This window comes from Erpetoichthys calabaricus, chromosome 3 (assembly GCF_900747795.2).
Source record: "Erpetoichthys calabaricus chromosome 3, fErpCal1.3, whole genome shotgun sequence".
Lineage (NCBI taxonomy): Eukaryota > Metazoa > Chordata > Cladistia > Polypteriformes > Polypteridae > Erpetoichthys > Erpetoichthys calabaricus.
Window position 1 is genome coordinate 259047851 of NC_041396.2, and position 18069 is coordinate 259065919.

At 36.3% G+C, this 18069-nt stretch overlaps 1 protein-coding gene and 1 long non-coding RNA gene across 2 annotated transcripts in view; one reads left to right on the forward strand and one right to left on the reverse strand.

Moving 5' to 3' along the window:
• The window catches only part of LOC114648847 (ADP-ribosylation factor 3), a 56189-nt gene that overhangs the window by 31253 nt on the left and 6867 nt on the right, over positions 1-18069 (reverse strand). Inside the window, exon 2 of the mRNA XM_028798121.2 lies at positions 16824-17042. Coding sequence (XP_028653954.1) covers positions 16824-16971 — 148 coding nt within the window. The 5' untranslated portion in view covers positions 16972-17042. The remainder of the gene's footprint in view (positions 1-16823; positions 17043-18069) is intronic.
• The window catches only part of LOC127526925 (uncharacterized), a 77970-nt gene that overhangs the window by 24242 nt on the left and 35659 nt on the right, over positions 1-18069 (forward strand). The window lies entirely within an intron of this gene.

Genomic DNA, 18069 nt, shown 5'->3' on the forward strand with positions numbered 1-18069 from the left:
ACACACTATACATATACAAGACAGAATTTCCTTCCTGAGTAGAAAACGATAGGGGACAAAATTCTTAGTAGGTCAAAAACTATAATGGTATGGCTCAGCATTGTAAAAAGAACTACATTATAACAAGCATGGCTGAAACATGTTATTTACTGAATCAGAATAAACATGTATAGCACAGTATTATATTCTTAGAACAATCTTCTTCTTCTTTCGGCTGCCTTCCACTTTTCCTCTTGCCTGGCAGCTCTATCCTTAGCATCCTTTTCCCAATATATCCAGCATCTCTCCTCTGCACATGTCCAAACCAATGCAATTTCGCCTCTCTGACTTTGTCTCCAAACCATCCAAACAGAGCTGACCCTCTAATGTACTCATTTCCAATCCTGTCCATCCCTGTCACACCCCATGCAAATCTTAGCATCTTTAACTCTGCCACCTTCAGCTCTGTCTCCTGTGGTCGGTGCCACCATCTCCAACCCATATAAAATAGCTGGCCTCACTACCATCCTGTAGACCTTCCCTTTCACTCTTACTGATACCTCTCCAAGGTGGAGCTAAAATAAAAAAATAAACTTTGTTATTTTGTAGAAAGTTCATAACTGTGCTAATGGTGAAATAGTAAGTAGATATAAAATGACAATTTTGAACAAAATGTGTGCTGTTGTGTACAATTAAAATTAAAACCAATCCACTTTTAGCTTTTTTTTTCTTTGCTATAATATACTTGACTCAAATATAAAAGACTCTAAAAGTACTACATACTGTAAAAATGGGTCATGTATATTTCAGTTAAAAGCAAATACTCTCAGAGGAACATGTAACAGGCAGTTAAGCCTGAGACAATTAATTAAGCTCTTAGTGTCATTTTTCTAACATTAACAAGGAGGCTTTATAATATAAATATTTCAAAAATTATATCTTTAAAACACAGGCCCATTAACCATTTCTTTCTATTTCAATTTTTCCTGAATATTAGTGGACAGTACTGTAGTGCAGTGTTTAATGCAGCTGCTTAATTCATGTAACACCTCAGGTTTTTATACCAGATTACTTACTACCTGTGTGGTGTCTGCTTGGGTTTTTGCCTACATAAACAGTGGATATAAACAGACTACACGCTACTGCCAAAATCATAGATTTTATGTAATAATAAAATGAAACCAAGAGAAATCCTGTCAGAACTTATTCTACATTTATTACAAAATTGCAATGAATTTACAAAGAAGGTTAAAACAAATCCGAAACTTTAATGAAAAAAGGAAAAATAAAATCATACAAAAACCTGGTTGCATTAGTGTGCACATCTTTAATAACCGAGGATGCGGCTATGTTTAGAATAAACCAATTACAGTAAGACTAATCTCAAAGAGTAGTTAGCATACACCCAACATAAATTAAAGTTGTTCTAATTGAGCTCAAATAAAGTTTGTCAGTTCCTGTAGGATTATTCTGTTACCCTCTTGGTTGTAACATACTCCAGATGCCATGATCTGCAAAGAGCTTTTAAAACATGAACAGGATGTCATCATTGAGAGGTATCAATCAGGACAGGGGTACGAAGGAGTATCCAAAGCATTAAACATCCCATGGTGCATGGTGAAGACAATCACCAAGAATTGGATAAAATATGGCTCACAGTGACTCTACCAAGATCAGGAAGTCCCTCCAAGATTGCTGAGAAAAGGAAGGGAGAAAACTGGTCAGGGAGGCCACCAAGAGGCCTACAGCAACATTAAAGGAGCTGCAGGGTTTCCTGGCAAGTACTGGTTGTTCCCTACATGTGAAACAATCAGTTGTATTCTTCATACAGTATGTCTGGGTTGTGGTGAAGGGTAGCAAGACAAAAGCACTTTCTCACAAAGACAAACATCCAAGCCTGGCTAAAAATGGATTATGGTCTGATGAAACCAAGGTTGAACTATTTGGCCATAACTCCAAAAGATAGGTTTGGCACAAAAATAACACAGCACATCATTAACGGAACACCACATTGAAAGTAAAGCACAGTGGAGGCAGCATCATCCTTGGGGGCTGCTTTTTTTCAGCTGGGGCTTTAATCAAGGTGGATGGAATCATGAATAGCCCCAAGTATCAGTCTGTTTTGACACAAAACCTTCATGCATCTGCTAGAAAGATGAAGAGGAACTTGACCTTTCAGCATGACAAAGACCCAAAGCTTACATTAACATCAACAAAGCAATGGCTTCATCAAAAGAGGATCAATGCATTGGAATGGCCTAGCCAATTGAAAATCTGTGGGGTGACCTAAAGAGAGCTATGTACAGGAGATGACCTTGGAATTTGACATTTTGCAAGGAGGAGTGGGAAAAAACACAAAGTCCACATGTACCATACTGGTAGACTCTTACCCAAAAATACTGAGTGTTGTAATAAAATCAAAAGGTGCTTCAACCAAGTATTAGTTTAGTGGGTGTGCACACTAATTCAACCAAGTTTTTGTACAACCTTTTTTATCACTAGTTTCTGATTTGTTTTCATCTTCTTTGTATAGATAACAATTTTGCAGTAAAGGTGGAATAAGTTCTAACAAGATTTCTGATGTTTTAATTTTTTTATCAAACAAAACATGCCATTTCGGAAAGGGTGTGTAGACTTTTTATGTCCACTGTATTCTAGTTTTTCCTCCTAGATCTCAAACACTTGTGCATTAGAAGTTAAATTGCAACATTAAACTGACCCCTGTAAAAAGGTCTAGGGCTGGCACCTTGTCAACAGTTGGTTCCTGCCTTGCACCTGATTGGACCAGGATAAAGACTGGGCTCACACTGAACCTAATTTGTAGTAGGTTTGAGAATGCTATATACTGTATGACTGTGAAGAACAATGTCTCAAGTGACTCATTACCTTGTTCTACATCTGAAACAGAACAGATCCTTTGGCGAAAATGAAAAGTGTGAAATTATTTTAGGGAGCATTTTAATTAAACGGGATATGATGTTTACTGCAATTGTGTAGTACCATGCTGACATACAAAAGTAATGTGTTACTACATACAAAAGAAACTTGACTAACTGCAAGGATATAACTGCAGGAACCTATAATGGTGCCAACACTGGCAAGGAAAACAGATGACTGAAATTAAAAATAAATAAATCACACCGTGTGTGTCCAATGATAGAACTACAGTAGGTACGTTTTGAATCAACATAGTGGAAAATTGAACTATTTCAACTGCTAATCAAATACATTGAACAAGGGAATCACCATCTATACAGCGGCACTGCCACTACCTGTACAGAAATACATTTTATACTGGGTAGACAACAGCTGAAAACCCAGTCAGCCACAGCCAAAAGGGTTGCACTTCTAGACTGTAGTTATTCATGACAACACACAACCCTATGAACCAGGCCATGGTTCATAGTGCTAGTACACTATAATTTAAAATACCTTAATTTAACAAATAAACCTTATTTGTAGGCTACCTAAGCATATCTGTAACATCACAGTTCCCACAGTGGCTATACCCAGCTGCCAGGAGGGGTGATCCGCTCAGGTTTTTTGGACTGATACCGATCACCAATATCATGTTACTGGATCGGCCGATTCCAATACTGATTGATTTTTTTCCCTTTTCTCGTTAAAAAACTTTTACACTACACTCCTACACAACGTACAACTAATTCTTTCACACAGAATGTTTTATTTAAACATATTCATACTGTTCTTGCCATGCAAGTAACATAAAACTTCAAAAAAACCCACAGAAAAGAATTGTCATGGGACTTAAAATGAAAGGTAAGGACATCATCAAATGAACACTGTCAGATTTTGATCCTGGGTGAAAGACAAACCATCATGTGTGCACTCAAATAGATTTTATAAAACATACACACAAACTTTATTTAGTGAAGCTTTATATCAAGAATCCTCCATTTCACTCTTTTTAGCCATTCCTTGGTGGATTTAGTGGAATGTTTAGGGTTATTGTTATGTTGCAAGGTCCACTCTCAGTTGAGCTTCAATACTCTGACAGATGATCTCACATTACTCTCTCGTACAATAAAGAGTTCAAAGTGGATTCTAAGATGGTAAACTGCCCAGGGCCTGATGTAGCAAAGCAGCCCCAAGCCCTAACATTTTGAACCCCATACTTATACAGCTGGTATCAGGTTCTTCCAGTCAAATGCTTCATTTGGTTTTCACCAAACATGTCTTCCAGTACTGTGGCCAAATAACACCGTTGAGCAGGTGAAGCAAAGATGAACATTGTTCTGTAAGTCCTGTGATCTCACTTTTAAAACTTTGTGTGGATTCAAGCATAAAAATATACATTTTGCCAAAAGCAGGAAAATGTTATATGCCAAGGAAAAATCTGGCTTACTCACATTTGTACACAATTTACCCTTCATTCTTTACAATCATCTGATAAATGTGTATACGTGAACGTGCTTCAAACCCTGTCCTGGTTGCCACCATGAAACAACCATATGTTAAACAACCTTGGATATATGCATTCACAATACTGCAGAATTTCACTGGCTGGTGGAGCAGCCTTTCACTTGATAAATACTGACAATGTCACCTAAATTTGAGAAGTCCTATGCACTTCACAACTGAGCATGCAAAAGCATGCACAGCATTATTAGTGCCTCCCCCCTGTGCTTTTGTGTGGAGTTCATTGGGGTACAAACTATCACCTGGCACATCTAATGATTCTCATATAGTGTGGACTATATGAAAAACTGAGGTTTCGGCCAATTACCTTACCAGCGAGCTGGCCAGCATGTACAACACTATCAGCAAATTGACCGAAAATGCTACTTTGCCTCAAAATAAATGAATCATGGGTTGACCCAGGCCACTAAGCCACAATGTTTGTCAGTCTCATCTTGGCATTACAGGTAACTTCTGCAATTAAGGAATGACACTGTTTATGGTTAACAAAGGCAGCTTTTTTTCTCGCTAGGTACCCTTAAATAAATATGAGTGCAGTAGAGTGCTCAGATTGCATTAGGAGAACCAGACACTGGTGTAAAATTGCATTACTATGCTGGCAAAAACAAGTTATGTTTTATGCCTTTTTTTCTCGCTAGGTACCCTTAAAGCAATATGAGTGCAGTAGAGTGCTCCAATTGCATTAGGAAAACCAGACACTGTTGTAAAATTGCATTATGTTTTATGTACAGTATGAACACCTACATCATAAGAAACCTGAACACAGGGCCTCGTCAGTCACTTAATACCTTCTATCATAACAAGCATGAAGGATTGAAGTTTGGCAGATGTATTCCTGTCCTGTCTGCCAGGTCCTTGAGAAATGACAACAGGTAGCTGATATATACGGACTAAAGGACAAAATAGTTCTTAAGTGCAAATACGCAGAATTGGCCTTCTTATGAGGGAACTAAAAAACAGTCTATACGTCATATTCATCACTTTGAGGTTTAATATGTTTGCCATGTCAACGCACATTCTAGTAACAGCTTGGTGATATGAATTATTATACCCACAAGTCGTTATTTTGCTGGTTTGACTATATTTCCCAACCTAATCAAGAGGATCATCATTTTCCACTTTCTCCAAAATGTTGTGTGTGCATTGGTCAAATTTGCCATAAATATACACAAGTTCACCCGTCAAGTTTTCTTTCATGCATATGATCCCTGGTCTTTACCTAAGTGTTCATGGGCAAACTTTATTTTTGCCTGGTGTTCTTTCTGAGCAGGAAAGTTTTCCTCCTGACACACCTCCAATGTGTCACTTCTTTCTAATGGTAGATTTACGCACTTTTGACATCAACTCAGAAAAATTTCACAAAGCAAAGACAAACATTAGCTAAGGAGTGGCCCTGCACAAATGAGTTTTACTTAAATACCTGTTCACAGTTTTTCATGCAAACTGAACAAAAAGGTGAACATTTAGTATTTTTTTATTTTACTATTAATTGAACAATAGTTTTCCAGAAGTGGCAAAGAACCTTGATGATTAAATTTAAAAATGAAGACAAAAGAAGAAATAACCACACAACTAAACCATTTAAGAAAAATTCAGTGACACTGAATAGCATATAGTCAACTAACAACGCAGACACTAAGCACTAGTGCAATAATGTATCCTGTATTGGGGTTGGTTCAAGTCTTATGTTCACTGATGCCAGGTCTTATTGTGACCCTGAACAGACTGATGCTGGTTTATAAGGGATATACACATATAGATAGAAAAATAAAAACCTCTCATTAGTCTTGCCCATTTAGCTGTACTGATACTAATATGGATCAAGCAGTAGTTAATGTAGCAAATTGTAAAACATGTCACAGAGCCAAACATAAATTACATCGTTAGTAAAGAAGCGGAACCAACTAGTGAATGGCAATATTCCGGTCTGTAAATATTTTTGGCAATATTCCGGTCTGTAAATATTTTAAGTACAAAAACTATTTTGGCAGGTACAACTCCTTTTTGCATAGACTAGGAGGAATGATCAAGATGTTTTCAGCCTGAACATGAAAGGCTTACTGATTTTACAGTACTGATTTTCTAAGTGCCCCAAAGATTATCTCCCGCATACTAGAATTACAAGTGTCAAGAATTTCTGTCTTATAGTATACAAGTCTTTTTCAAAACTAAGTCAGCATGGATGCCAAAAAACAAGCAAATGAAGATCGCTCTATTACTGAATGGATGACTGCAGAATTCCCTTGAAACTGACACAAGTTTGTGGGTTCCTTAAATTCAAAATAGAAGAAAAGGTTGTCACCATGGAGCAAACTGTAATGAAGAATTAAAACATGAACTTACATGAGGTAGCAGACAGCACAGGTATTAATAAAGGGTCTGAATCCACGTTTAACAAGCAACTAAAAATTAGTTAGGTCTGTGCAAGCTGGACGCCCAGACTATTGACTCCATAAATGCAGAATTGACGCATCCAATGTTCCAAAGAGAACCCTGAGCTAATTAATTCAGACTGTGATGAATTCACGATGCATTTCATAACTGGGAATGATGCATGGATACATCCCTATGACCCAGAGACCAAATAAACTATCGAAAGTACGGAAGGATGGCAATTTAGTAACCTTCACAAATTCAGCGTTCAAGCCAGTGTTGGTAAGATAGTGTCCAGTTTTCTTATGATGTTGAGAAAGTAATCTATATTAATTACATGCCTTAAAACGCCTGAATAACTAATGCTTCTTATGCTGATTTGCTTTGCCATTTATTTGTCCTGCCTCGTAGTTCATGGATTACAAAGGCTGCTCTGCAAAACTGTGAATATGAAGAGATCCCACAGTCACCTGATTCTGCAAATTTGACATTTATGATTACTACTGGTTACCCAGTCTGAAGGGTTCTCTCTGTTGGATGCACTATGCCAATTATAAATACATCAAGCCAGCTACAAAATAGTGGTGGTACAAGCAAAGCAATGTTAAAACAATTTTATCAGTGTTCATGAGCAGTATTTTGGGGAAAAAAAAAACTTTTTTGGTTTTTCTGGTTTTAATAAGTCAAGTGCAAAACATTTTGATCATCCATTATACAGAAATGCTAGATACAAAATAAGATTAAGGTTTGGGCCACAGTTATTTAAAAGTTACAAGTCTGCACATCTTATTTCTGCTAACTGTAAATAGCTTTTAAAATTTCAGACACTGATAGTATGCTATGTATAGAAGCTACTCTTCAGTGTAAAATTTTGCAAACCAATAGTGTACAGTCTATTACAATGTATTTAAATCCTGGGACAAGCTAAAATTATGTTACAATGAAAAAATTAAGTGAGAAGAATTACTGCACAAAACATTTTTTATACTTTTTTTTTTTACAACAAATATTGTATATTTTTTATATTAAATACACAAGTCAAACTATAAAGATGGACAGATAACTTAAATGATGTTTGTCACTTTAAGAGCCTTTCATGATAGCCTTTTCTTCCCAATGATTGGTAAACGTCATTAAAGTATTAGTTTGCTTCATTGGTATTTTGAGGTGAATTTTGGATCATTTTTTTGTTGTAGGACCCATCCTCTTAAATTTCAACGTTTTTACAGACGGTGTAATGTTTGCTTAAAGAATATGCTGGTATTTCATTTTTCCCTCTACCAATGATGTTTCCTATGCCACTGGCTGCAACATAAGCCCAAAACATGATCGATTCTCCCCTATGCTTAATAGTTAGAGACATGTTCTTTTCCTGGAATTCTGCACCTTTTCTTCAGAAAACATACCTTTGCACATTATGGCCAAAAATGTCTACTTTGAATTCATCAGTCCATAGGACAAGCATCAGGCTTGTTTAGGCGGTGAATATTGTGAATAGGATGCAGAAAAGGTTTTCTTCCGCTGATTCTACCATGATTCTACCATGAAGGTCATATTTGTTCAGGTGTTGCTGCACAGTAGAACAGTGCACCACCACTTCAGAGTCTGCTAAATCTTCCTGAAGGTCTTTTACAGTCAAGCAGGGGTTTTTATTGGACTTTCTAGCAATCCAGACCTCAACTTGACCTCTACAATTCCTATTAACTGCAATTTCTTAACATGAGGAACTGAGGAAACAGCTACCGGAAAATGCTTTGCTATCTTTGTAGCCTTCTCCTGCTTAGTGAGCATCAATTGTTTTACTTTTTAAGAGTGCTAGTCAACTGCTTAGAGAATCCCATGGCTGCTGATTGTTGGGACAAGATTTGAGGAGTCAGAGAATTTATACAGCTTTGCAATTTGCATTACCTGGGGTTTCCTAATGATGACTGTGAACAAGCCATAGCCCTGAGGAGCTAATTAGGGTCTGAGACCTTGGGAAAAGTTATCTGGGAACTCAAATATCTTGGGTGCCCAAACTTTTGCATGGTGCCCCTTTCAGTGTACAGTTGTACAAAAAAATAGTACACTAATTTTGCATAAAATGTTGAAAAGAACTGTCATTTTCAACTTTAGGCCTTTTGGTAATTAGTTCATCTTCTACTCACTTAACTACTCACAGTTACACACATTTTAAGTATGGGTGCCCAAAGTTTTGCTTGACACTGTATATACAGTTTTGTGCAAATTTTGGAAACCCCTGACCAAGTTACATATTTTGGTGACATCTGAAATAAACAAAAATACACGTTTGCCAGCAAACCAAATATAACAATGGTATTTGATAAAAGGTGCAGTTATGATTTCTTTTATGAACTATAAAAAATATAAATGTTTGAGCACACTTTTAGTTTTAAGGTCTTGGAACTTGTTAGGTTAGTTAAGTTAGGTCAAGATTTGTCACAAGGAATTATCAGCTGATGACAGTATCGGAGCGTAATAAATTCTTTGACTCTTCAAACATTATGCAACACGCAACAACCCTGGGCTCTTCTAAGCAACTGACTGAGGATCACAAAATTATGAATTACCCATTTGAACATATTTTCTATTTGTGCACTGCTCTGATTTTCAAAACTACTTCTTTAACAGTATTTTAAAAAAAGAACCAGTATTTTTCACATTGCAAGTATGGATGGATGGTTTGACATGTGGATTATTCCACAGGAGTAACATGAGGTTTTCTTCATAGACATTTTTGATATTGTTTGCTGTTGTCCAGCATTGGTCTCCATAGATATCCATTCTTTTAGAAGCCGTTATCACTGTTCTCAAGGAAAACATGAGATTAAAAGAATTTCCTGGCCATCACTACAATTCACCTGGGCTGAGTTACATATAAAAAAAAAATTGAACTTTCTGGGAAGAGTATTTCTTTTAAATGTTATTCTATAGTTTTAGGAAAAATGCTGCTATGTTCTCTGTATTTACTGCTGAAAATTTAGGTGATCTGGATTATATTTTATCAGTCTAACTGAAAAATCTGAAATTGTTCTACAATTTGCAGGATTGGGTCAAGTAATTTGACTTTATTTAAAAATTGTAGTTTCTAGTTTGCCAAAAAAATTTCCACTTCTGGACGACTCCATTGCATGCTTGTTAATCTTTTAGTTTCATTTTCATTTTTCTCTAGTACCACACAAGTTTCTCTAAAAGTTCAAATTAATTAAAAATTCCATAATCATGTCAACTTGAAGTGTATTACCTATTTTTCTAAATTGACAATGGTTGGGCATGGTTCTGTATGACTTTACACACCTAACAGCAAACATAATTGTAAAGTATGAACCAGAATTATGATTGGGGATGCTCTGATCAGTTTTTTAGGGCCGATACCATTCATGAATTCCAATTTGTTTTATCATTTTATTAATTTATTTTTTAACACTAAACTCCTACATAATCAGCCATATACAAATCTTATGCTCTATATTAAAGTGGTATTTTTAGCATTAAACTGCAGACCAAAGGTGTTACCTGCTTATTTTTCTTAACAAAATGAAAATCTGTAGGCTTAAATCTCAGTGAACATAAAGATGCTAAAATTAATAAAAAAAATTTAAAACATACTTTTTTATACTAATACAAACATGTACAAAATATTTATCCATAATGCACATACCATAAAAGAAAAAAAATCCTGTCAAAATTACAAGCAGCAGTTCTAATAAAATGTTTGTGGTTATCAAGAAGATACAAGGCTAACATGCTTAACAACTTTAAAAAATTGTAGTTAATTCTTGGGATGATCAACCCAGAAATTACCTGGGGGTCTGTTTGTGAAAGATGTCAATGTTGGTAGAAGACAATGATGTTAATGTTTAACAACTTTGAATATAAAACAGAATCATCTGGCTCTTAAGCCAAAAAGCCCACTGTTGACTAAGCAGCATGGGCAAATTTTTCTTAATCTGTTCTTTCTCTGATTAAAAACGTGAGCTGCTATACTAAACACAAGCTCGACAAGGAGTCGCCATTTCAATTTTTCAATTAAAGGACAAAATGAAAAGGTCAGAACTTATTCTGTTTTAATTCCCGACAAAGATGTACACCTCTCTTTCTTACACTCTGCCAATCCTCTCCATGCATAGCACAACTCTTCATATTCCCTTTTCTCCTTTTATTACTTAACTTTCTTTATTGTAAAACCCAATATTCCTTTGTTCATTCTGCCCAAAAGTCTGACTCAACTCTCCATTTACAGGAAGCTCTGCAACAAAATGACACTTTCTATTCCTCAACTATTGTAATACCTCACATAAAAGAGCACTACAACTAAATTACTATAAAGCTTGGAAAAGCAGGTTCTGAAAAATTGTGTTCGTCTGAGACCACCTAATTTACAGCTCACCAACTGAGCCTCTTGGGGTGAAAACTGTCTGATCTTGATCAGCAGACGATTGATTGGTACATCATTAATTAGAACTACTTAAATCTCTGCTCATGGAACCTAGGCATGGGTTTGAATTATCAGTAAATCAATGATCAATTGATTTCATCAGCTCTGAACTCTTATTAAAAAAAACTGACTGCACATACTTTCTGTCTTTTGAAATATATTGAGTTTGCTATCACTTTGTAGTCAAGTGTTAATAAAAACACTTGAAAGAAGCCATATCCAACAAACAAAGTAGAGGCCTCCCATAAAACATGGTGTTTTATTTAATCCAACACCACTTGCATAATGTGCCTTGGTAAACACTCTCACTTTCAGGTTACTGATGCTCAGTTAATATGTTTTGTAAGGCTTTTCCACTTTGTCTTTATATTATATATAAAAAATAAAAAGCAGGCTTTTAGAGTGGTTATTCAGGAGCTCACCGCATAACATGCTACTATCACCATAAATCTGTCAATGGGGGGCCCAATTGTTCATACATACATTGTTCAGGAAGAACCCATGTTCAATTTCTATATTTCATATTTTAACTCTGAAATTTTATTTTTAAGTAATGTTAAAGTAATATATTTAATTCATATAATCTTTTGTACGAATTCCAGAATTTCAGTTAGGTCCATAAATATTTGGACAGTGACAACTTTTTTCTAATTTTGGTTCTGTACAATGAATTTTAAATGAAACAACTCAGATGCAGTTGAAGTGCAGACTTTCATCTTTAATTCAGTGGGGTGAACAAAACGATTGCATAAAAATGTGAGGCAACTAAAGCATTTTTTAACACAATCCCTTCATTTCAGGGGATCAAAAGTAATTGGACAAATTAAATAACCTGAAATAAAATGTTCATTTCTAATACTTGGTTGAAAACCCTTTGCTGGCAATGACAGCCTGATGTCTTGAACTCATGGACATCACCAGATGCTGGGTTTCCTCCTTTTTAATGCTCTGCCAGGCCTTTACTGCAGCAGCTTTCAGTTGCTGTTTGTTTGTGGGCCTTTCTGTCTGAAGTTTAGTCTTCAACAAGTGAAATGCATGCTCAATTGGGTTAAGATCAGGTGACTGACTTGGCCATTCAAGAATTTTCCACTTCTTTGCTTTAATAAACTCCTGGGTTGCTTTGGCTGCATGTTTTGGACCATTGTCCATCTGTATCATGAAATGCCGCCCAATCAATATGACTGCATTTCGCTGGATTTGAGCAGACAGTATGTCTCTGAACACCTCAGAATTCATTCAACTGCTTCTGTCCTGTGTCACATCATCAATAAACACTAATGTCCCAGTGCCACTGGCAGCCATGCATGCCCAAGCCATCACACTGCCTCCACCGTGTTTTACAGATGATGTGGTATGCTTTGGATAATGAGCTGTTCCACGCCTTCTTCATACTTTTTTCTTGCCATCATTCTGGTAGAGGTTGATCTTGGTTTCATGCGTCCAAAGAATGTTTTTCCAGAACTGTGCTGGCTTTTTTAGATGTTCTTTAGCAAAGTCCAATCTAGCCTTTCTATTCTTGAGGCATATGAGTGGCTTGCACCTTGCAGTGCACCCTCTGTATTTACTTTCATGCAATCTTCTCTTTATGGTAGACTTGGATATCAATACGCCTACCCCCTGGAGAGTGTTGTTCACTTGGTTGGCTGTTGTGAAGGGGTTTCTCTTCACCATGGAAATGATTCTGCAATCATCCACCACTGTTGTCTTCCGTGGACGTCCAGGTCTTTTTGCTTTGCTGACTTCACCAGTGCTTGCTTGCTTTCTCAGGATGTACCAAACTGTAGATTCTGCCACTCGTAATATTGTAGCAATTTCTCAGATGGTTTTTTTCTGTTTTTGCAGCTTAAGGATGGCTTCTTTCACCTGCATGGAGAGCTCCTTTGACCGCATGTTGTCTGTTCACAGCAAAATCTTCCACATGCAAGCACCACACCTCAAATCAACTCCAGGCCTTTTATCTGCTTAATTGATAATGACATAACGACGGACTTGCCCACACCTGCCCATGAAATAGCCTTTGAGTCAATTGTCCAATTACTTTTGTGCCCCTAAAATGAAGGGATTGTGTTAAAAAAATGCTTTAGTTGCCTCACATTTTTATGCAATCGTTTTGTTCACCCCACTGAATTAAAGCTGAAAGTCTGCACTTCAACTTTATCAGAGTTGTTTCATTTTAAATTCATTGTAATAATGTACAGAACCAAAATTAGAAAAAAGTTGTCTCTGTCCAAATATTTATGGACCTAACTGTATATTTGTAAAAGACACTTAATTCAATTTCAAGAACATAAAACATTTAGCCATTTAGGCAAGTCTTTTTTAATGAAGTCATTGCCTATGTTGCTGTCATTCAGCCTCTGAAGCAGGAGGGCTAGCATAAGAAGTTCTCAACAATGCAGGCCACTAACTTGAATACAAATTGATAAACAAGCCTATCTGCTTTAACAGCCTGGTTTACACAAGCAGGCTATCCCAGGAAAGTCCAGGTACATTTCTGACACAAGAACATGTTTAATTTTTGTATAAAACACTGAGCCAATCAGTGCATTTACATGAGCTTTAATAACCCAATTACAAACAGAAACATGGTTTCTATGACCATAATCTCAACCCTACAGGCTACCAATGTACTTTTTTCAAAGAGACATATAAAGACAAAGATTTGTGCTTATCCATCATTTGCAGAACTTTCAGAATTCACTCCACTACTGCACAATTGTACCCATGATTGGTTACGGACCGAGGAAGTCACTGGATTTTCTTTACTTGCATGGATCAAATCCTAGTTAATTCTCGGGACGATCAACCCAAAAATTATCTGGGGGTCTCTTTGTGAACAATCTCAATGTCTGTAGAAGACAATGATGTTAATCTTTGATATTGATTTCTGCCTTGAGTAGTAGATGTCATTCATCAATCATAAAAGTTTCACATTGCATGTCTAAAATATTAAGTGAAGTAAAATAGCAAGCTAAGCAAAAAGTGGGAACACATGACTGCAATTCTGTTATAACCCTAGTTAAATTCCTAACATAATGTATGTGACTGTCACAAGGTTTAAGGTCACCTCTGCTAGCTAGCACTGAAATAACAGTCTTCAATATGTAATCCTGTAACAAACCAATGACAATAGTGCCTTGAGGAGAGCATGAACATTAGCTACACAAGTTAAAGAAGTTCTGATTTAGCTCGTCTAGCTTGGTGACATGAGTGTCCTCTGTGTGGTAGGATTGTGATGTTCCGGGTTGGAGACTCACCAGTTTCCCTAATAAAGATAAAGGGGTAAATGCAGGCAAATATTGTCTTGCAAAAATAAACATCCTTATTGGAACCCTCACTCTACCTAACTTTGGCTGAAACTAGGCTGTTGTTTGACTGCAGTAGAATTTAATTCTCTTCAGTCTGTTGTGTTTTTATCTTCAGCACAATGATTGACTAAAAAAGATCTGTAATTATGTTTTTGTAAGGTACTAAATAAACAAATCTCTCAGGTTCCACGAATACCTGGGATTGATAGCATATACTCTTACATTCCCAATCTGGGTTCTGGTCGGCTTTACTCATTAAAGGCACAGAGTGAGGGGAAACAGATCTTGACATTTCATTTCATTTAACCTGTGTGTTTAATGTTCTTAAACTGCACACTGAGCAAACAATCATTACCTAATTAACTAGATTTGCAAAGCAGGCAAAAAATTTTTTATTGTTTAAGAATTATTATGTTTTTCACAAACTTGATGAACTAGATGGTTTTCTCCTATTGGTTAAATATTTGACATTCTCGTAATGATTTCCATTATCATTTCCTTTTTTGGCTGATGATAAAAACTGAAAAAGACAGCTTTACTGTAAATTAATGTTAATTGGCACAACATAGAAGTATCTTACTGTCAATGTGCACACAGAATCCCCTATATTTCACTTAAGTGTTCACATTGTATTCCTCCCCACCACGCTGAACTTAAACTAGTGTGTTATTTATTTGACTTAAATATGTCACTCCCTCCTAATATCACTCTAAACAAATAAAACTATTAAATTGAGCTTGAGCTTACTAATATTACTGGCTACTCTTGCTCCTAAATAACTACTTATTTCCTCCTTTTTTGCAGGTTGCCATAATTAATTTTACACTATTACTGCAGAACCAAGCATTTTGCAGATATGAATTGGTAGGCCTATCGACTACCCTGAAAAATGAAAAATATCAAATATATAAAAAGATTTCCAAAAGGCATTATAACTGATATTAAAATTCAAAAATGTAGGAAACATATTATGGCAGGCATTCATTTACAAAAACATTCAAAAAGAGAACACTAGAAAGATCAGCATTCTGGCTCTCCTTACTTCTTCACCATATGGCTGCATTTATACAGTGCTGGCCCACATAATCTTTCTTTCCAACAGCAGCAAGAAAAACAGTTGATGTAATTTATTATTTAACAAACCCCTTTTTTAACTGTGAAATGTGATACACGGCTCAGCACACACACAAGATATCAGGTCATCAGAACCTCATTTGACAAAAGGCACACATCACATTTTGTCAGGCTTGAAACAGACAACACCACTCTTGTCCTGCAGTATTATCTAGAGCGGTTTAGAACTCAAAATAATACACTCTGTCTCTCTAAAAGTAGAACTGATTCCTTTGAGCTGTAACACCAGGCAATGTCAGGCTTTAAAGATTTTCTGATAAGTGTAAAGATCATTATTTCCATTCTAGAAAATAATCCAGGAAATACCCATTTGAAACTTCTCTGTACTGTCAATAAGGCCAAATTAAAAACCTAAATGTGCATTTTTTAAAAATAAAAGTATAAAAAAGGCAAACATTATTAACAACCATATTTCCATTAAACATGTATCCGCAAAGAACAGCAACTATTTACAAAGGCAATACAGTTTGGTTTCATTAATAAATTCATTAATTTTGCTGAGCTTTAGGATGAATACATTTTTCTTGTGTCTTTTCTCTACAAATCATATCTATCTTGGTATCATTTTATTTTTTTCAGGCAAGCTGACATACTTAAGGTATTTAAAACAAAGGCAAAATGCAGCAATTCTTTCTGATAGAATTAAATATCCATTCTGTTTCTCTTTGTGCTCCTAGTTAGAATATCAAGTGAAATCAGAAAGACAACCTACAGCACATGAATTCTGAGAGGGTAAACCTTGCAATAGCACAAAGTTAATCAATGCAAAGGAAAAGCTTAGTGTTCTTTCTGTCTTGCTGTGAAAGTCACGATCTTCACGCCCTCAACCCCCCCAAAAAACACTGCCTACAGCTTGCTTCACCACAGAGAATCCATGAGCCATCTGATTTGAGCAGCTGAACAATACTAGGACATATAGAAACAACTGAACTTCCAGCTAGAAATATAACTTAAGACAACCATTCCTTGTTTTCTGTTTGTTTTATCTGCAGACTGTAAGTCTCTATGGGACTTTTGTTCAAATTATAACAATGACACAGTAAGAATAGGGTTGACTAAAGAAAAACTTTGAAATGGGGATTCCTTATTGTCAGTCACATTAAACTAGACGCTCATGAAAACAAAATGTTACAAAAAAAATCAGTTCTTACCAATAGTCGGAATAGTGGTAACTATCTCCCCCAGCTTCAATTTGTACAGGATGGTTGTCTTGCCAGCAGCATCCAACCCAACCATCAAAATCCTCATCTCTTTCTTTCCAATAAGACTCTTCAGCAGGTTCCCAAAAATGTTACCCATGGCACCTCACTTTTGTTTTCTATTGTAGAGTAATTAAGCCTGATAAAGATTTCACAAATGGGTGGGAAAATCTGCAAAGAAAAAACAGAATGATCTGTTTTAAAAATCATCTTCTATGTTTAGGACATCACAAAAGGAAATGACGCCAGGGATCAAAATGTTCCAAATGAGAGCTGTTAATTGAAATTGAACTTATGTTTCATATACAAGAAAAAAAACCAATGAATTCACATGCATTCTTTATCATCATTAGATTAGATAAACTTTATTAATCCCAACAGGAAATTTAGAAAAATTACATTCTTCACCCATTTAACAGCCATTTTCTGGGTTTACCTTGGTTAGCCAGTCGTCCCCACATCTTTTTTCTTCCCCCTCTGTGGGCCTGTGCACCCTTTTAAGTGAGACCTATTTTTACATATCATCTGACTCCACTTCACCCCAAGTGCCTGTTTTTCATCTTCCCCCTTGCTGTCGTTTCCTGCACTTACATCCTGGTGCACCACTCTAACCAATCATCCTCTTCCTTTCACTAACTACCTTAGTTTCTCCACCTATCACTTCCACATAAAGGCTTTCTGTTAATTTGGCATTCAGTTTTCTCCCATTCCATGACACTCCACACCTCCATTTGATAATTCTCCTCTTTCACGTGTAGCTTCATGTTCTAATTTCATCAGCCATGTCTTACTCTCACAGACTATACTACTGCTCACATAACTTCACTTTTCCCATCAAAGCCAGAGAAACCCCTTTGGAAGTCAAAATGGGAGACAGCTCCTGGAAATTCTTCCACAAGTCTTACACTCACTGTCACTGCTGTACCACATCTTCACTTATCATGTCACCTGACTACCACAACTTCCCCTACATTCTTGAAAACAACTCTTTTGGTGATACCTGAATTTAAATTTCTGAAGCCTTCTAATGCATTTTCCAAAAATGCCACCTATAAATTACTGTTAAATTTTTTGTGCACCCAATTCTGACAATGGGAGAAACTCAGTCCATTGCACACAACACCTTTACTATATGACCATGCACTCCACCTCTTCGATGCCTTTGCCCCTTCGTTCTACAATAATCATCTTGGTCTTT